This window comes from Phoxinus phoxinus (genome assembly GCF_949152265.1).
Source record: "Phoxinus phoxinus genome assembly, chromosome: 2".
NCBI lineage: Eukaryota > Metazoa > Chordata > Actinopteri > Cypriniformes > Leuciscidae > Phoxinus > Phoxinus phoxinus.
The window spans coordinates 53,740,942-53,762,434 of NC_136877.1; the positions used below are offsets into that span (position 1 = coordinate 53,740,942).

Below are 21,493 nucleotides of genomic sequence, written 5' to 3' on the forward strand. Positions count from 1 at the left end.
GCTGCATTGCGGTAGGGCTGTGGGCTAAGAGGGCACAGTCATCAGCGTATTGCAGTTCATGAATTATGGTGGTGGTGGTCTTGGTCATGGCTTGCAGGCGGCGGAGGTTAAAGAGGTTCCCGTCCAGACGAAACTGCAGGCAAACACCATCGTCGGGGCTGAGGGAGTTGCGGGAGAGGAGGGTGACTGCTGCCAGGAAGAGGCTGAAGATCACTGGAGCCAGCACACACCCCTGCTTCACTCCTACCTGCACAGGTAAGGATAGGGATTGAGATGTACCCACAATCACACGAGCCTGCATGCCATCATGAAACTGTTGTAGGATTTCCAGAAACCTTGGTGGCACCCCAAACTTCTCCAGAATGACCCAAAGGACTTGGCGGTCAATGGTGTCAAAGGCCTTTGCCAGATCGATGAAGGCAATGAACAGGTCTTTGTTCTGTTCTCTAGCCTTCTCCTGCAATTGGCGTAGTACAAAGATCATGTCGGAGGTAGATCGATCCTTCCTGAAGCCGCACTGTGACTCAGGAAGGATCCTCTCTGTGATGTGCTTGGTAAGACGGAACAGCATGACCCTTGTAAATACTTTCCCTGCCACAGAGAGCAGGGATATGCCACGACTGTTTCCACAGATGGACTTGTCACCCTTTTTCTTGTGGATAGTAACAATGTGTGAGTCTTTCCAGCCTTGTGGAACAGTTTTTTGTGCCCATATTGTCTGGACAAGTTGGTGGAGATTTTTGGTGAGTAGATACCCGCCTTTCTTTAGAGCCTCTGCAGGGATTCCATCAGGACCAGCAGACTTATTGTCCTTGAGGCTTCGTACTGCTGCCAGGACTTCTGAGAAACTGGGAGGGTCATCAAGCTCATGCACAGGTGGGAGCTTTGGGAGGCGCTGCAGGACAGTGGGGTCAGTCGGATTCTTTTGGTTAAGGAGTGCGTTAAAATGTTCAGCCCAACGCTCAAGAATTTCTTGTTTATCCTTGTGCAGAATTGTGCCATCTGTAGATCTGATAGGGGAGATTCTGCGTTTTTGGGGTCCATATAGAGATTTTATTGCATCATAAAAAGCTTGAGGGTTGTTTATGTCCGCATAACCTTGGATTTCATGGGCTTTCCTAAGCCACCAGTCAATTCTCCATTATGCGGAGCCGTCGTTGCACCTCAGCACGGATATTACTCCAGTGTGAGCGTAAAGAGGCAGATTGTGAAATGGAGAGGTGGGCAGAGAGGGCTTTACGCTTCTCCTCCAAAAGTGTAAGTGTTTCGGGGGAGCTGTCGTCAAACCAGTCCTGGTGACGTTTGGAAGTAAAACCAATGGTGTCGGAAGTGGCTTGTTGTATAGCTGAGCTAAGGTTAGCCCATGCACTTTCAGCTGTATTGTGTAGGGGATGAGTGAGAGCGGAGGAAAGGTTATCAGCCAAGCAGCGGCGGTACGATGCAGTGATTTCAGGGGATTTCAGGGCTCGAGAGTTGAGCCGTCTTGAGGGTTGGTGCCTGGTGTGTTGAGGTCGGACCTTTAGGTATATCTTGGATCTGATCAGCCGATGATCTGTCCAGCACTCCGCCCCACGCATTGCTCGGGTGATTGAAAACTCATGCAGATCTTGTTGCCGGGTTATAATGTAGTCCAGTAGGTGCCAGTGTTTTGATCTGGGGTGCATCCATGATGCTTTGTATTTATTTTTCATTTGGAAAGTTGTGTTGGTTATGACCAGTTTGTGCTCAGAGCAGAGGGAGAGAAGTCGCAGGCCATTCCTGTTCATGTTGCCCAATCCATGTTTCCCAATTACCCCAGGCCAGAGCATGTTGCTGGTGCCTACTCTGGCATTGAAGTCTCCCAGAAGCACAACTTTATCAGTGTGAGGAGCTTTATGGAGAGCCGTGTCAAGAGACTCGTAAAAGGCGTCTTTGATGCTTTCTTCAGCATCCAGGGTTGGTGCATAAGCGCTTATCAAGGTTGCATAGCGACCCTTCGCAAGGGGAATGCGCCAAGTCATCAGCCGCTCACTGATTCCCACAGGAGACTCTGGGATGTTCTGCAATCTGCTTTTAATGGCAACATCTACTCCATGTAGACGGCGGGTATCTTCTGGAAGGCCTTTCCAAAAGAAGGTGTATCCTTGCCCGACTTCTATTAGCGAGTCCTCTCCTGAGAGCCGGGTCTCACTCAAAGCTGCGATGTCGATGTTGTATTAGTTAAGCTCACACACACACACACACACACACACACAGAGAGAGAGAGAGAGAGAGAGACACAGACACAGACACACACACACAGACAGACACACACACACACACACACACACACACACAAAGGAGAGAGAGACATAGACACACACACACACACACACACAGAGAGAGAGAGACACAGACACAGACACACAGACACACACAGACACACACACACACACACACACACACACACAGGAGAGAGAGACATAGACACACACACACACACACACAGAGAGAGAGAGAGAGACACAGACACAGACACACAGACACACACAGACACACACACACACACACACACACACAGAGAGAGAGAGAGAGAGAGAGAGAGAGAGGGAGAGAAACCTGGGACATAACATGGAAGAAATGTAAAAACCCAAAGTACAACAATCATCTGTTAAATTAAATATCACAATTATTTGGTTACGGCACCTTTAGATATTTTTAATTAAACATTTTATGCATAATATTGTTCCATTAATATAAGGTAAAAAGTCATATAAATATTTTGAACATTATATATTGTGACTCTTGATCTTAAAGGCTGAAGACGTGTGTTCCTCCGGTATGGGGAATATCACTAGCAGTCTCTCGTAAGAACCAGCAATATTCATAACACACAAGAGTAGAGTACCGCAGATTAATACACAGGTTATGGAAATTACATGCAGGGAAGAACTAATGAAGAAGTGTAAAAACACATCACTTCATCATCTCTGTTTTCACCCGACTCACTTCTGGATTGGTCAGTCAGACGTCTAAGCTGTTACTCAGTAAAGGTACACTGGACTCTACAGGTATTTCTACAGGTATTTCTACTCTGGACTCTACACTGGACTCTACAGGTGATTCTACAGGTTCTGGACAATCCAGAATTACAAGTGGAGTCTGATCTCCTACTCCAGGATTAAACAGCGGAACGACTGATCCAGTGAATCTGGTGCTCATGGTCAGCAGATGTTTCCTCTCTTTGACATTGTAAAAGGACAGCTGACCGTCATCATAATCTAACAGAACTCCCAGTTGTTCTGGTCTCGGTGTCGGTGTCAGTGAGAGTTTAACTGGTGTATCAGAGTTGATGTAAAAGCCATTATCACCGTCTGAACACAAGAACCAGGAACCGCTTGATGGAGTAAAAGCAGATCTGTCATGTTTCGCCACACCGATTAACCAGTAGTGTTTAGGAGGTGTGTCTTTTTGTGTAAACAAAACCTCCCAATAGTGACGTCCAGATGTAAATCTCTGAGCTCCGAATGCACATAAATCATATGGAAATCCCTCTCCAGTGGGTTTATATCCTGGAGCATCTCTCATTATTTTATAGTCTTTAGAAACCTTCAGATTTGGATGTGAACGCTCACGGTCAATAGTGATCTGAACTGTACGGAATAAGTAAAACAGGAATTAGTCATCTTTGTGTGTAAAATATTTACAGGTATATTCATAAATAACTGAGATGATGTCATACCTGCATGTTTCCTCAGTTCTTCTATATTTTCTTCTCCCACAGCTAAAATAAAAAAACAATGAGGTTTTGCTTAAAATAACATTCAACTTTCATGTATTGTCTATTTCGAATATTGAAGTATATTTGATTGTTCAGATTATGTTCTAGTCATAGACATTTATAAGAAATTGCATATATAACGTCTGCAATAGTTTGTAAAATATACATTGGAGTCCAAAAATCTGAGACGTACAGAATCTGGGATACAAAAATCTACCTTTAATTTAGAAATAAAATTTTAGAATTTGTAAAATAATTTATACAAAGAAATACTGTGAAAAAAGATTGGCTTCCATTGAAGCGCAAAACGCTCTTTTTACACCCAAAACATGTTTAAGAAGCATGATATTAAGTTAGACCAATACAAAAGTAATATTTCAGATATTCAGACCTCAAATGAAAATGCTTGTTTATTTTTAACGCGTGATTATTTTGTTGCTCTGTTCTTTCTATTTTCACTCACATCTACAATATTCCACTCAGAGTCTCCAAACCTGTTATATTAATGTTTTCTTCGCTACAACATGTAGATGTTCATTTAGTGGGTTAGTGGGTCACTTCAGCAGTTCCTATAAAAGTATAACAAAGAACAACTTCTTCAAATACCTTTCTTTATCAGTTTCTCCATCGATCCATCCTTGGGATCTAAAATGAGAGAATTTCATTGAAAGGTTTATTATCAATCTGCTTTCACAAATACTCCAGACTTTTAAAACAACAATTAATTATACTTTTATAGCTAAAATAAGAAACAAATAATTTGAGGTTTTAGGGAAGGAAAACTACAGCTGTGATTGAGGACATAAAATGAACAGAAATCGTTTAACTTTCATGAATAGCATGAATTCTTATATTGAAGTTGTATGTTTAATTATATTCACATTATGGTCTGGTAGACATTTATAAGAAACTATATTTATAATCAAATATACAGTGGGGTCTAAAAGTCTGAGCCTCAAAAAATTGGGATACAAATAACTCTGTTGTGGCAAAACAATATTTAACAAACACAGCATTCCCAGGCAAAAGAGACGTCAAGATCCAATTGTATTTAAATGAAAAAGATACATTTATTCTTGCAAGAATAGTTCCCATTCTAGCCACACAGGCCAGCTGCAGGGTGAGGGTGACACAGATAGGTGCTTTACTGGTAGTTTTATTATTGTTCTCATCAAAGCATCCTCTAAACACCCACCCCAGAGGGCAGGACCTGAAGAACCCCCATGGTTGCCTCAACCCCTCCCTAGCCTGGGGGTCTTCTCACCTCTGTCTCACACACAGCTGTATCAACGTTACAACATAAAGCTCAAAATACAGAACACGTCATTCATTTGTTAAATCAAAAACAAAATAAGAAATAAACGATTAAAATTGCCACTACACTCCTGGAACAGAAGGTCAGATTTCCTTGATTCATTTAAGCACACGTTGCTCTTTACGCGGATACACTTACTTATAAAAGATGATAGTACATTAGATAAATAAAATCCAGAAGCTTTTTCATTTACCGGTTCTCTCAGACTTCTGGACCTCAATGTATCCTGGTATAAACCAGAGCACAACTTCACAGAACTTGTTTACTTTTATTTGTATTATTATTTGCAACTACTAATACCTTTGATTCAGTGTGTACCAGATGTGTTCATGTCACTTACTTTGATCCTCTTGTTTCTTCCCTGCAAAACAGATCAATACTATCATGAGATCACATTGCATAAATAAACACTGAAGACTAAATCTTTTTTAATCTTTTGACCAGATTGTACCTGTTAGTTTATGTCTGTATGTGTACAGGATCTGCCCAATCAAACCCAGAAGAGCGCAGATGAGAATGATGAAGAAAGGAGCCTTCCATGGATCTGATGGATCTGGTGAATCTGGCGATTCTGGCGATTCTGGCGGATCTGAGGAAGAAAGTTCATATGAATTTAAACTCAACTCTGGAGAAAATGTATCAATCATTTATAGGCTAAAAAAAACCCATGCACATTTGATTTAAATGAAAACCACAGAAACATGCAATTTGGTTAAATATTTTTTCCAAATATCTGCTTCTCTTACCTCCCTAAAAATGGTTTAGTCTGATCTAAAGTATTTATGAATTATTCAGTCAGTGACAAACATGCACTGACAGTCCCACCCCAGCAGAACAGAACCAGTCGACAGTCCCACCCCAGCAGAACAGAACCAGTCGACAGTCCCACCCCAGCAGAACAGAACCTGTCGACAGTCCCACCCCAGCAGAACAGAACCAGTCGACAGTCCCACCCCAGCAGAACAGAAGCAGTCGACAGTCCCACCCCAGCAGAACAGAACCAGTCGACAGTCCCACCCCAGCAGAACAGAACCAGTCGACAGTCCCACCCCAGCAGAACAGAGCCAGTCGACAGTCCCACCCCAGCAGAACAGAACCAGTCGACAGTCCCACCCCAGCAGAACAGAACCAGTCGACAGTCCCACCCCAGCAGAACAGAACCAGTCGACAGTCCCACCCCAGCAGAACAGAACCAGTCGACAGTCCCACCCCAGCAGAACAGAACCAGTCGACAGTCCCACTCCAGCAGAACAGAACCAGTCGACAGTCCCACCCCAGCAGAACAGAACCAGTCGACAGTCCCACCCCAGCAGAACAGAACCAGTCGACAGTCCCACCCCAGCAGAACAGAACCAGTCGACAGTCCCACTCCAGCAGAACAGAGCCAGTCGACAGTCCCACCCCAGCAGAACAGAACCAGTCGACAGTCCCACCCCAGCAGAACAGAACCAGTCGACAGTCCCACCCCAGCAGAACAGAAGCAGTCGACAGTCCCACCCCAGCAGAACAGAAGCAGTCGACAGTCCCACCCCAGCAGAACAGAACCAGTCGACAGTCCCACCCCAGCAGAACAGAACCAGTCGACAGTCCCACCCCAGCAGAACAGAACCAGTCGACAGTGCCACCCCAGCAGAACAGAAGCAGTCGACAGTCCCACCCCAGCAGAACAGAACCAGTCGACAGTCCCACCCCAGCAGAACAGAAGCAGTCGACAGTCCCACCCCAGCAGAACAGAACCAGTCGACAGTCCCACCCCAGCAGAACAGAACCAGTCGACAGTCCCACCCCAGCAGAACAGAACCAGTCGACAGTCCCACCCCAGCAGAACAGAACCAGTCGACAGTCCCACCCCAGCAGAACAGAACCAGTCGACAGTCCCACCCCAGCAGAACAGAACCAGTCGACAGTCCCACCCCAGCAGAACAGAACCAGTCGACAGTCCCACCCCAGCAGAACAGAACCAGTCGACAGTGCCACCCCAGCAGAACAGAAGCAGTCGACAGTCCCACCCCAGCAGAACAGAACCAGTCGACAGTCCCACCCCAGCAGAACAGAAGCAGTCGACAGTCCCACCCCAGCAGAACAGAACCAGTCGACAGTCCCACCCCAGCAGAACAGAACCAGTCGACAGTCCCACCCCAGCAGAACAGAAGCAGTCGACAGTCCCACCCCAGCAGAACAGAACCAGTCGACAGTCCCACCCCAGCAGAACAGAACCAGTCGACAGTCCCACCCCAGCAGAACAGAACCAGTCGACAGTCCCACCCCAGCAGAACAGAAGCAGTCGACAGTCCCACCCCAGCAGAACAGAACCAGTCGACAGTCCCACCCCAGCAGAACAGAACCAGTCGACAGTCCCACCCCAGCAGAACAGAACCAGTCGACAGTCCCACCCCAGCAGAACAGAAGCAGTCGACAGTCCCACCCCAGCAGAACAGAACCAGTCGACAGTCCCACCCCAGCAGAACAGAACCAGTCGACAGTCCCACCCCAGCAGAACAGAAGCAGTCGACAGTCCCACCCCAGCAGAACAGAACCAGTCGACAGTCCCACCCCAGCAGAACAGAAGCAGTCGACAGTCCCACCCCAGCAGAACAGAACCAGTCGACAGTCCCACCCCAGCAGAACAGAACCAGTCGACAGTCCCACCCCAGCAGAACAGAACCAGTCGACAGTGCCACCCCAGCAGAACAGAAGCAGTCGACAGTCCCACCCCAGCAGAACAGAACCAGTCGACAGTCCCACCCCAGCAGAACAGAAGCAGTCGACAGTCCCACCCCAGCAGAACAGAAGCAGTCGACAGTCCCACCCCAGCAGAACAGAACCAGTCGACAGTCCCACCCCAGCAGAACAGAAGCAGTCGACAGTCCCACCCCAGCAGAACAGAAGCAGTCGACAGTCCCACCCCAGCAGAACAGAACCAGTCGACAGTGCCACCCCAGCAGAACAGAAGCAGTCGACAGTCCCACCCCAGCAGAACAGAACCAGTCGACAGTCCCACCCCAGCAGAACAGAAGCAGTCGACAGTCCCACCCCAGCAGAACAGAACCAGTCGACAGTCCCACCCCAGCAGAACAGAAGCAGTCGACAGTCCCACCCCAGCAGAACAGAACCAGTCGACAGTCCCACCCCAGCAGAACAGAACCAGTCGACAGTCCCACCCCAGCAGAACAGAACCAGTCGACAGTCCCACCCCAGCAGAACAGAAGCAGTCGACAGTCCCACCCCAGCAGAACAGAACCAGTCGACAGTCCCACCCCAGCAGAACAGAACCAGTCGACAGTCCCACCCCAGCAGAACAGAACCAGTCGACAGTCCCACCCCAGCAGAACAGAAGCAGTCGACAGTCCCACCCCAGCAGAACAGAACCAGTCGACAGTCCCACCCCAGCAGAACAGAACCAGTCGACAGTCCCACCCCAGCAGAACAGAAGCAGTCGACAGTCCCACCCCAGCAGAACAGAACCAGTCAACAGTCCCACCCCAGCAGAACAGAAGCAGTCGACAGTCCCACCCCAGCAGAACAGAACCAGTCGACAGTCCCACCCCAGCAGAACAGAACCAGTCGACAGTCCCACCCCAGCAGAACAGAACCAGTCGACAGTGCCACCCCAGCAGAACAGAAGCAGTCGACAGTCCCACCCCAGCAGAACAGAACCAGTCGACAGTCCCACCCCAGCAGAACAGAAGCAGTCGACAGTCCCACCCCAGCAGAACAGAAGCAGTCGACAGTCCCACCCCAGCAGAACAGAACCAGTCGACAGTCCCACCCCAGCAGAACAGAAGCAGTCGACAGTCCCACCCCAGCAGAACAGAACCAGTCGACAGTCCCACCCCAGCAGAACAGAACCAGTCGACAGTCCCACCCCAGCAGAACAGAACCAGTCAGAGTTGAAGCGGCAGCTGCCTGAAGTTAACGATGACCTTGTTGAAGAGCAGGACACTGACTGACAAGATGTCGGGGAACAGAAACCAGAAACGCATGAACAGGAGGAGAGGGAGGCCAGGAGAGCTGTTGTATCGCAGTCCATCAAGACGTTCTTGAAGACGGTTGTATTGTTATTTCGCTGGGAATAAAAAAACTACTGTTTGCCGGTACTGTCACTTTTCATTATCGGTATTCTAATCCCTAATTCTAATATGCACCTTTAAATATATATATGCAAATTTTAAAATGTACACGAGTCAACATGCATTGCATTATGCACCTGACCATCCGATGAATACATTTATTTAGCTTTATTTAATACTATATTACCAGTTCCATATTATTTTTTATTAAAAACTAAAACACTAAATGATTTTATTTTTTTAATTCGACTGCATTCCTGTCAATTTCTAAATGGTTACTTTTTGATTTATGAATTATAACAGACTGATGGGGGAAAAAACATTATTTTGGTGTTACTGTTTTTAATTTGTTTTTATTATTATTTAACAATTTTTTGCTTTTTGTTAGTTTTTATTAGTTGTCATTTTTATATATACATTTAACTTTTAAAATGAAGGTTCCCTTTCAAGGGAACTCGATCTGCGTCGAGACGCGGTGGGAACGCCCTGCGTGATTGCGCCGTGAAGCAAGTGTATAATCAGTCCAATGGAGCAACCCGATCACACCAAATGCGTCTATATAGCACGTAGTGTGTTTATCGTGTAATATATCCGCGAAAATTAGTTTTTACGTGCATAGTATACGCATGGATAGCACATGGGTAGATTTAGGGTGGGGTGCGTGTGTATTATACGCTTGGGTAGGATTATTCCCTGAGAACCAGACCACGACAGCTTCTGTGCCTCCAGCAAGCTATTCGAGCGGGCAGACTGTGAGCATTGCAAGAAGCTGTCCGTGAGGACGCTCCCGCCGGGCGTTCTTCGAGGAGGACGGTTCGCGTTCCCCGAGGCGCGGGTCCCGCTGCTGCCGAGGCGTGGCGGTGACTCGTATCGTGGGGTTCGCAAACGGATCTGACAGCGGGGGGTTGAGACGGGCGCCGCACTATCTCAGCTTTCACCTGCCAGATCCAGTGCCTTATCTCGGGGAGAAGCACGCTCTGCGTTTCTCCTCCCGCGATGAGGCACTCGTGCTGCAATCTCCAGTTCCGAGGAATTGGTATCGTTAGTGTTTTGTTTAGAAAAAGAGAACAAAAAAAGAAAATATATATATAGAATAAGGCAGATATATAGAAATATATAGAATAAGGCAGATGTTTATGAGTTTTCAATAATAAATAAATAAGTCAGCTCATAACTCTGTTGAATAAAGAGGAGCTTATAAAAGGAGATTTTATCTAGTGCTGTTACTAAGTTAAATATTTACAGGCCAGCTGAACATTATGAGAGTGAGAATATAAGTAAATCTCTATATCTCAGCCTCCTCGTCGGGGATTGCCGTTTTTTCCCTATGTCCACCAAACTTCTACTATAGTAATGTTATGGGTATTTAGTATCTTGGTATGACAGAGCCTCGGGTTAAAGAGACGGTTACTGCTATCTCTCTCCTGAGTCGGCGTCATCATTACCCCGACGTTACCCACCAGTCATCATGAATAATAGATAAATATTATTAGGCAGTGCTGGTGGGTAAAATATATAAGGACATGGATGAATGTGAGGATGTCAGCACTGACGCTATTCAAGAATTGCATCGCGCAACAGATAAACTATACCGGGGAGGGACGGTTTCGAGAAATCGTTTCTCCTCTGCGTCCTCTGGGGGGCGACCTTCTGAGGAGGGTCACAGCGCTGCCAGTTCGGTTGTTTTCCTGCTGGTGGCCACGGAGTGATATATACGTTTTTCTGATGTAAGAAAAATAAAGATTAAATATTTCTGTTTTTCTGGACACTCCGCTTTCAAAAAAACGAAGAAATAAACTATTCAGCGGCGTTCCAGAGGTTTTTTCCTCACCGATCTAATGTTCCTGAGACTGCTGGGCGGGAGCAGCATAAGCCCTGACGCCGAGGCTATCAGGCTTCTGAGGGTTCCTCCGGGGCAGGGGCGGTTTTGAGAAATCGTTTCTCCTCGGCGACCACTGGGGTGCGACTCTCTGAGGAGGGTCGCAGCGCTGCCAGTTCGGTTGTTCCCTGCCGGTCCTTCGTTCAGGACACCGAAGTGACTGTTCAACCAAATCCAGAGGCCAGTCTCCAGAGACTGGTGCCCTTAGTAGAATTTCTGGCAGAGTGGAAACTACTGCCACATATTTCTCAATGGGTCCTGCACACTATAGAAGGGTTTCAGAATTCAGTTTGGTTCTTGTCGGCCCAGATTTCTAGGGGTCCTCCCCACAGTGGTGGACCCTGAGCAGGCTCTGGTTATGGAGCAGGAAGTGCTGACACTTCTGCAAAAGGAGCTATAGAAGGGGTTCCTCCTCCCAGCAGACAGTCAGGGTTTTACAGCCGCTACTTCATTGTTCCGAAAAAGGATGAGGGGTTGCGTCCTATTCTAGACCTGCGTCAATTAAACAGCAGGTTTCAGAATCTCAAGTTCAAAGTATGCTTACGCTAATATGATTGTGTCACAGATTCAGCCCGAGGACTGGTCTGTCACAATAGACTTGAAGGACGCTTACTTATCTATCCATCCTCATCACAGGAGGTTCCTGAGGTTTGCTTTCGAGGGCGAAGCATACTAGGATCGGGTTCTTCCATTCGGCCTTAAATGGGGTAAAACTAAGCCAGTCACTCACTGTGGAACAGTTTCTGACTGTTGGGTCTCATGGCTGCTGCGTCCAACGTAATTACTTTTGGCCTTCTGTACATGAGACCCCTGCAGTGGTGGCTCAGGACCAAGGGGTTTTCTCAGAGGGGAAGTCCGTTTTCGCATGATCAAGGTCACCTATGAAGTGATACTTTATAACTACGTGCCTCGGTCATGTGGAAGAACCTTGGTTCCTCGCCCAGGCGCAGTGTTGGGGGCTTCTTGTCGACGCTTAATGCTATCGACGGATGCTTCCCTCACAAGTGGGGGGTGATCATGAGTGGTCACTCGGCGAAGGGTCTTTGGCAGGACCATCTTCCTTTTGGCACATAATTGGCTAGAAGTGATGGTGGTATTCCGAGAATCTCAATACATACTGTCAGACCCGAGAGGTCACCATGTGCCTGTCCTTCTGGACAGCACACTGATGGTCTCGTATATCAGAGCAGATATCCTGTTGAGGCTTCTTTGGGAGAACTTTGGTAAAAACTCAAGTCTACCTTTCGCATCGTTTTATACAACACATTGCCGTATGTGGTTCTCCCTGACGCATCCAGCTCCGCTTGAACTGGATGCAATGTATTAGGTGTGGTCGAGGCTACACCTGTACGCATTTCCCGATATCTTTTCTCCCGGGAGTTACCCTCATCTGGAGTTATGGATACTGTGGGCTCGGCCCAGCTCATAGATACTCCAGTCTAGAGCTCCCTCCACGAGAAGACTGAATATGCATTGAAATGGAAACTGTTCTCTGCCTGGTGCAGAGAACGCCTTCTGAATCTTGCTGTCTGCCCTATGGTACAGTACTTGATTTCTGCAATGAATGTTTCTTTGCTGGGTTATCTCTGAGGAGAGATACCAGGAGTATGGCTGCCTCTAAGGCTTTATTATCGGGGGTTTCCCTCCATGACATCTGTGATGCGGCAGGCTGGTCCTTACCGCATACATTTGTTAGATTTGATGACTTGGATCTTGGCTCCACTCCAGGTTCTAGGGTGCTTGCTTATTAGTGTGCGCATTGACTTCACACAGAACAGGCATTAGTCATATGGCGTGGTGAGTATAAGGTTCCCACCGCGTCTGGACGCAGCTCGAGTTCTCTTGAAAGGGAACGTCTCAGGTTACGTATGTAACCCTGGTTCCCTGGGAGGGAACGAGATGCGGCATCGCCTTGTCATACTCCCTGCATGCCTGTGATCGACTTGCTTCGTCTTTTCAGAAGCTGGCGCGGTCTGTTTTCAGGGGTGCTTTATAGTTTCCTGGTCGATGACGTCACCCGCCTATGACGTGTCGTCTTTCCATTGGACTGATTATACACGTGCTGCACGACTCAATCACGCAGGGCGTTCCCACCGCGTCTAGACGCAACGTCTCGTTCCCTCTCAGGGAACCAGGGTTACATTCATACATACAAACCTGAGAGGGTTTCAGGGGGCCCCGAATCCTACGGCCCTGGTTATGTCTATAGGTGAACTATTCCTTTAATGAGGTCACACTGTAGATCCATAACAATATAATGAATGTTGACTCACCAGTGACTTTGAGAACCACTTTACTGCTGTCATATGACTTTTCTCCACTGACATAACAGTAAAACGAACCTTCATCCTGAACTGTGAGTTTCTCCAGCCGTAGAGAGACGTCTCCATCCTTCAGTCCACCAGACTGATCTGAGCGCAGAGTCAGTGAGCTTCTGTTCCTATACGATTCCTCCTGGACGCCCTGAATCTTCCCATGCTGATAGAAGAGGACAGGGTTGCTGAACTGGTCATGACGGTACCAGCGGATCTCCAGAGCTTCAGCGTTCTCAGGAGGAGAGATCCAGCAGGGCAGAGTGACTGTGGACCCGACATGAGCCACTATCTGATCACGAGGAACCACAACAGTGAACGACTCTGAGAGACACAGAAAGACACATCCAATGAAATATACTATTTACTGCATTTACTTATCACAGTGATTCTAAATCTACAGCATATGTTTGTTTGTTTGTTTCTGTGAAAAAATGTAATAAATAAGATTAATGTACATGTCCACTGGTGAGGAGCGATTTTCTAGGTTACAGTTCATTCATGGAAGTTGAGTTTCATGGTCACGCGGGGAATTGTGGGATTGGCAGCTGACCGGAGAAAGCGTTGAGAGCGGCTAAAGTTGGGGCAGGCTCGTTTTTATGCATTTACATTTATTCATTTACATTTATTCATTTAGCAGACCAAAGCGACTTACAAATGAGAACAATAGAAGCAATTAAACTAGCAGTAGGACAACAGTATGTAAGTGCTATGACCCTTCGCAGTACAATCTAACGTAGTTTTTTTTAGATAGAATAGAGGAGAAAGTGTTAGTATCACTTGATCAAGTGCTGCCGTCTTCAGCAATTTCTTAAAAATGTCTCCGGACTCAGCAGCTCTGGCTGAGTTAGATCATTCCACCAGCAGGGAGCAGTCATGGTAAAGGTCCGAGAAAGAGATTTTTTGCCTCTTTGAGATGGCACCACAAGACAAGATATGCAAATATCAAGCGGAAACCAAAAAAAAAAACTTTCAAACCAATCAGTTTTCTGTTTGTCATTGCGGCAAATTCACGGGACCAACTTGAATACGGGCGAAATGTGCATGTGTAACTTAGTTATATAGTGTGTGTCTCCACTTGCTAATAATGATCTGTTAAATAATTACACTGAAAGATGATTGGATAGAATAAGGGTTAACAAGGTTTCCTATTGGCTGGCTGGTTCTCAGTGCTGTGTGCGCCCTCTGTCGCAACTATCAGTTACATTTACATTTATTCATTTAGCAGACGCTTTTATCCAAAGCGACTTACAAATGAGAAACAATAGAAGCAATTAAACTAGCAGTAGGACAACAGTATGTAAGTGCTATAACCCTTCACAGTACAATTTTTTTTTTTTTTTTTTTTTTTTTTGTAGAACAGAAAAGAAAGTGTTAGTGTTAGTAGTACTGGATCAAGTGCTCAAGTGCTGCCGAAAAAGATACGTCTTCAGCAGTTTCTTAAAGATGGCTACAGACTCAGCAGCTCTGGCTGAGTTAGGCAGACCATTCCACCAGCAGGGAACAGTCATGGTAAAGGTCCGAGAGAGAGATTTCGTGCCTCTTTGGGATGGCACCACCAGACGCCGCTCACTTGCAGAGCGTAAGTTTCTGGACGGCACATAAGTCTGAATTAATGAGTTCAGGTACAGGGGAGCAGTGCCAGTGGTTGTTCTGTAGGCAAACGTCAGTGACTTGAATTTGATGCGAGCGGCAACCGGCAACCAGTGCAATTTCGTGAGGAGAGGAGTGACGTGTGCTCTCTTTGGCTCGTTGAAGACCACTCTAGCTGCAGCATTCTGGATCAGTTGCAGAGGTTTGAAAGTGCAAGCTGGGAGACCAGCCAGGAGAGCATTACAATAGTCCAATCTGGAAAGAACAAGCGCCTGAACAAGGAGTTGTGTAGCATGCTCTGATAGGAAGGGCCTGATCCTTCGGATGTTGTACAAGGCAAATCTGCATGACCGGGCAGTGCTAGCGATGTGGTCTGTGAAATTCAATTGGTCATCAATTACAACTCCAAGGTTCCTGGCTGATCTTGATGGAGTTATGGATGACGAGCCTAGCTGGATGGTGAAGTTGTGATTAAGTGCTGGGTTAGCTGGGATTACAAGTAGCTCTGTCTTCGCAAGGTTTAGTTGAAGGTGGTGGTCCTTCATCCAGCCAGAAATGTCTGTCAGGCAGGCTGAGATGCGAGCGGCTACCGTCGGATCATCAGGCTGGAATGAGAGGTAGAGTTGTGTGTCATCAGCGTAGCAGTGGTAGGAAAAGCCATGTTTTTGAATCACAGATCCTAGTGATGTCATGTAGATGGAGAAGAGAAGTGGTCCAAGCACTGAGCCCTGAGGCACACCAGTGGCTAGATGTTGGGTCTTAGACACCTCACCCCTCCACGACACCCTAAAGGACCTACCCGAGAGATAAGACTTGAACCACTGGAGTGCAGTTCCCGAGATGCCCTTCATCTTTAGGATAGACAGGAGGATCTGGTGGTTAACTGTGTCAAAGGCAGCAGACAGATCCAGCAGGATGAGAACTGAGGACTTGGAAGCTGCCCTTGCCAATCTCAGAGCTTCAATTACTGAGAGCAGAGCAGTCTCAGTCGAGTGTCCCCTTTTGAAGCCAGACTGATTGTTGTCCAAGAGGTTGTTCTGCGTAAGAAAGGAGGAGATCTGGTTGAAAACAACTCGTTCAAGTGTTTTTGCGACGAATGGAAGAAGGGATACCGGTCTGTAATTCTCTAGATGTGCTGGATTTAGAGTGGGTTTCTTAAGCAGTGGGGTTACCCGAGCCTGCTTGAAAGCTGTGGGAAATGTGCCAGTGTGAAGAGATGTGTTTATGATGTGTGTGAGTGTGGGTATAACAGAAGTAGAAATAGCTTGAAGTAGGTTAGTGGGAATAGGATCAAGCGGACAGGTAGTAGGGCGATTGGAAAGGAGGAGTTTGGAGACTTCGGTCTCTGAAAGCAAGGAGAAAGAGGGTAGGATGTGTGTGTTAGCTGGTAAACTGTGTGTGTTAATTTGTGGATTAGTAAATTGGCCGCTGATGGTGGTAGTTTTGTTTATGAAGAATGTGGCAAAATCATCAGCTGTTTGGGTTGATGAAGGAGGAGGAGGAGGAGGGTTAAGAAGGGAGGAGAAGGTTTTGAAAAGCATGCGAGAGTCAGAAGAATTGTTAATTTTGTTGTGATAGTAAGTCATTTTAGCAGTAGATATGTTAGCAGAGAAGGAAGAGAGAAGGGATTGATAAAGACCAAGGTCAGTATGATCTTTGGATTTGCGCCACTTCCTCTCTGCACCCCTGTCAGTTGATGTGTGTAAGGCCAGCGGTAAGTCGTGTGATTGATAGCTCTGTAATTCTGTCTGTAATTGTCTGTAACATCCAAGGATCGACGCATAACAGACTTTTGCAACGGAGGACGGGCACATGGCGTTTGTAATTTGATATGCATATTATCTGAAATATTTCCTGTTTTGGATATATTACTTTTATTGTAGTGGGTTGGTTGTTTCATTTTGGGTTCAATAGAGTGAGAAAACATATTTAACAAATGTAACATGCCAGGCCTGGGTAGAGGGAGGGGTGTGTATCATGTAACATTTTCTGTAGGTAGGGTGTTTTCTGGCTACCCACTAACTTCCATGCCACGGGTAACCTATCAAAATTGTGGGGAAACACATCAAATTGATCAGCCTGTGGTTAATGGGACAGAAGTGAATGAATTAAGGACTTCAACTGCAGAGAGAAGTATTTCTGTGGATATGTTGGCCACTGTTGTGAAAGAAATAGGTCAATCCATCAGTGAGAATATTGTATCCTGTCTGGAACCAAGAGTAATGGGATTTGGGGAGGGATCTAGAGCGACACACGCTGGCAGCGGTGCGCCCTCTGACATGCTAAATTTGAAGCTGGTATTACAGTCTGATGTTAAAGAGCCAGCTTACTATTGTGAAGATGGTTCTGATACATGTACAATATATGTATGGGTGGAATTGATGTCAGTATACTTGCGTAAACGTGAGTATAGCCAAGAATGTCAGGCTGAAGAAGATTAATGGGTAGGGCACGTGATGTTGTTAAAATACCCCTACGCAACTATACAAAAAATTACTTGAGTAATGGCCCCGGACCTGTTTTTTACATTTCGGTGACACAGTATACTATACCATGCCCTTGGCGGATTTTTATGTTACCTTGCCCCTAAAAGGGTAGGGGCATTTTACTATTGGATAAGGCCAAAAAGGGCAATTGATGTGGCGGATGACTGTTTAAAAAGACAAGGGAAGAAACTTGATAATCCATCTCAGGAGGTGACGGTCATGTCCGTCAGACATTGCCCAGACCCCCAATTGCAGCTGATTTTCAGATGTAAACCTCAGAAGCACTGGAGGACCTCTGGGGACCTTAACCATTCCACAGCTTACAATTGTTGGGCTCTCTTTTGTATTCTATGCCCCAAATCACACACGTTTTGAGTACCCAAATGCTGTTACTAATGGGCATGTCTGGGTTTCGTCTACAGCCCCCCCCCCCCCCCCCCCCCTGACCAGCAGGGAAACTAAAAGGCCTGCATGATGATGGACCTAATGAAGGTACCCAAGTGATGTTGATCTAAAATCATTGTACTGTGTGTGAGGAAATTGACCAAAACATGACTGTCATAGTTCAAAATACACAAAAACTGTCAATGCATGAGGCACTGTTTTATACCGACGTTTTGTTGGAGAACACATTGACTGTTAAATAAATTATTGATTGTGGTTCTATGGCTTGCACTTTGAGTCCTGTGGTGGTGTCTAGGGATGTTAACCGATGACAGTTTGACCGATGGTTGACCGTATCAACGTTAACCGATCAAAGTTTTCGGCAGTCGGTAAAAAAAAAAAAAAAGTGATCTCTAAATTAGGCTATTATAGACAGTGGACTAAATGCTACTACAGTTAGCATCTCATTCCAATATCTTTTTGTGTGAAGTGAACAAATCCCTCTCACTCAATCTTTCATAACTCGCCCGTTTGTACTTAATAAACCAATAAAAACATTCGGCGCGAGGTCACAGCATTTGGGTTCGCGCGCTCACAAGGTTTGCAGAAAGTAAAGGCTACAGGCCAACACACTCGAGGGTAGAGCCAGGGCAGACGACAGGAGGAAGCGTGCAGAGAAGAGTAGTGTGTGGGACCATTTCACCAAACAGAACGACACAGATGTAAGTTGCAGCTTGTGTGATGCAGCGCTTAAATATGAAAATACATTACAAATACATTTCAGTGGTAACAGATAAGGCGATGATCATCATCTTTCTTTATTATTGTTAGCACTACCTCAAACTAAAGCGGCGTCTCTTCGGTTCGGAGCTGTCATTTTCTGAAATGAGCCGCGGCAATGTTTCAAATGAGCTTCTAACGCTAGACTAACGCCTTTATTTTCGACGCGATCAACCATTTCGAAACTAAGGAGCCATTTGTCCGCCGATTACATACAAGCTCCTCGGCGCCGCGTTTGCGGGACTCATGTTTCACGCTGTTGGGGATTTTAAAAAAGTGACGTGAGTGGAAGGACGGCGCCGGCGCCGTGTGTGTGTGTGTGTGTGTGTGTGTGTGTGTGTGTGTGAGCGGGAGGCAGAGCGGCGGAGAGATGCGACAGAGTTGTGAAATTGCAGGCGCGGCTCAAAATGGCTGTTATTTCAAATAGCGTAGCATATTTTAAACTAATCGGTTAACCGGTTTCAACCGGCTAATGAGGCTCGGTGGTCGGTCAAGAATTTTTTTAGTTTTCGCCATCCCCAGTGGTGTCTAAATTACAGGCAGGATGCTGGCGTAGCCTTGAATGGTTCTGTGACTCCATCCACTGTAGTACTAGTCGGCTGTGGTGGGTCGAAAACAAAACCAATCGGTATGTGTGACCTAAACATGACTGTTTATGGGTGTACTGTCCAACCTTATTGGTAGATGGCCAAATTGATGACTTCATTGTGGGCAGTAATGTGATAAAGCTCCTAATCAAAGAGTTGAAAAAGCGGGGAGAATTTATGGAAAAAAATGTCAATAAGAATTCTGAGGATGGCAAACTTATTCAGTTGCTGGCTAATGTTGAGAGGTGGAATGGAACAGTTATCCCAGGAAAGGTTAGGCCAGTTAAACTGAAGAATTCAGTAACACTAGAACCTTTACAGGAGCATTTAGTCTGGGCAAAACTCCCTAATCTAAACAATTTGTCAGCTGGCAGTGCCATCATTGCAGAGCCGTGCAGAGCCCGCTCAAGACCCAGAAATATAATTCGTTACATTTATATAGCGCTTTTCTAGGTCCTCAAAGCACTTTACATATGGAGGGGGCAATCTCCTCAACCACCACCAGTGTGCAGCATCCATCTGGATGATGCGACGGCAGCCATATTGCGCCAGAACGCCCACCACACACCAGCTTACTGGTGGAGAGGAGACAGTGATGAAGCCTATCAGTAAATGGGGATGATTAGGAGGCCATGATGGACAGAGACCAAGGGGCATATTTGGCCAGAAATATCCTGATTAGTTGCACAGTGGATTTGGATGGGCGATGGGCGATTGTCAATGGATGGGTGCCTGTTAAGGTAATTAACCCCTCACCGGTGGTCCATTACTCTCAGACGTAATGCAGAGTTGGCTGACATTTATCCATGTATATGGCATTGGAAGATTTTGACCCTGATGTGAGTGTCACAAACATAGGGTTGCCATACACAATCAAACAACATACCAACAATGTAGAGTTTCCTGACAGTTCAAGTGCTGGCAGTTTGTCTGATATCAGTGCACCCAAGATAGACTTGGAGTTCTGTGATACGTAAATGAACCTGGGGCTTGCAGACATTGATTTGAGCTCTTGTCTGTTGTCTCTTGTCTGTTGACCGTTATGCAGGCGCGTTTAGAAAAAAATCGAGCCAAAATAATGATTCATTCACGAATGATTGGTATCGCTGGTTCAGTTGTCAGAAATACGGGACACGCATAAATACTGCTGAAATATTCGCACGTTAAGCGTTTCTCGGGTCAATCGAAGTGCGCATCAAACTAAATTAGCGCACCACCAGGAAAAGAGGAGGAGGGAGGTTGGTGCCGTCGGGCCGGATGAAGTTGATTGGCGGGCCGGATTTGGCCCACGGGCCGCCAGTTGAACAGCCCTATCAGTTGATGTGTAAAGGCCAGCGGTAAATCGTGTGATTGATAGCCCTGTAATTCTGTCTGTATTGGTCTGTCCATGAAATGTGCGTTATATCACTAGTGAGTTTAGAAGAGTTAGGGATCAGCTTATGTAACATTGCCCTACATAACCTTCACAATCATATGCCATTCTATAGGCTATATAACCCAGGCAGGCAGTGTCCTAATTTCCAATAATACTAATAATAATGACTTTATTCAGGACTCAAAAATGGAAGGTCCATATTACAAGTTTAAAAAACATTAAAAAAAAGACAATAGTTACATCACAGCAGTAAATATAAAGTAAATAGAAATACATTACTAAAAGGTCAATAACTTTCACTTGTAATATACAAACAGGAGCGCCAATGTCTCCACAATCTAGTTGTATACCTGACAGAGCTAAAATCATTATGGGCTAAAGCTTGTATAATTCTGTTATCAGAGACAGACAATCTACACATGTATCGAAAGATAAGACTCCTTATTAAGGCAGAACAGGCACACCAACATTCACCAACATTTGACTAGCACTACACCATCTTGGTTGTTCTAGAAGCAGTCTCATGCCATCATTGTGCGCTCCCTTCAGTCTCTGCATGTTCTTTTTGCAGTGAGACCGCCACAAGTGGGCAGTGTAAAGTGGTGTACAGAATGCTTTGAATAAGGCTACCTTCAGTCAGAACACCTGCCAAATTTATGTGCAAGCACATTTGCCTGAGCATAAATCTTGCGACACTGTCTATTTCTCTTCACCATCTACAGACTTCATGTTCAGCTCAGCAACCTGTCACTTACAGAAGTTATCTGATGACTCTGCCATCGTCGGTCTGATCACGGATGATGATGACAGGGAGTACAGAGGACTTGTTCAGAAATGTTGTGGACTGGAGCCAACGGAGCTGCCTCCAGATAAATGCGGGGAAAACGAAAGAACTGGTGGTGGATTTCCGTAGGCACAAACAAACTTTATCACCAGTGAACATTCAGGGAAAGGACATTGGCAGAGTGGACTC

At 46.1% G+C, this 21,493-nt stretch overlaps 1 protein-coding gene across 1 annotated transcript; it reads right to left on the reverse strand.

The window, feature by feature from the left end:
* Positions 1 to 2,653: 2,653 nt before the first annotated feature.
* Positions 2,654 to 21,300, reverse strand: LOC306988159 (butyrophilin subfamily 1 member A1-like; the record flags this gene model as incomplete). The annotated part of the gene is made up of 8 exons (XM_079592944.1): positions 2,654 to 3,611; positions 3,701 to 3,742; positions 4,346 to 4,384; positions 5,395 to 5,415; positions 5,506 to 5,643; positions 13,277 to 13,639; positions 21,151 to 21,165; positions 21,276 to 21,300. 8 exons carry the CDS (start codon positions 21,298 to 21,300, stop codon positions 2,983 to 2,985), a joined length of 1,272 nt encoding a protein of 423 aa, XP_079449070.1. The 3' UTR covers positions 2,654 to 2,982.
* Between the last annotated feature and the right edge of the window lie 193 nt (positions 21,301 to 21,493).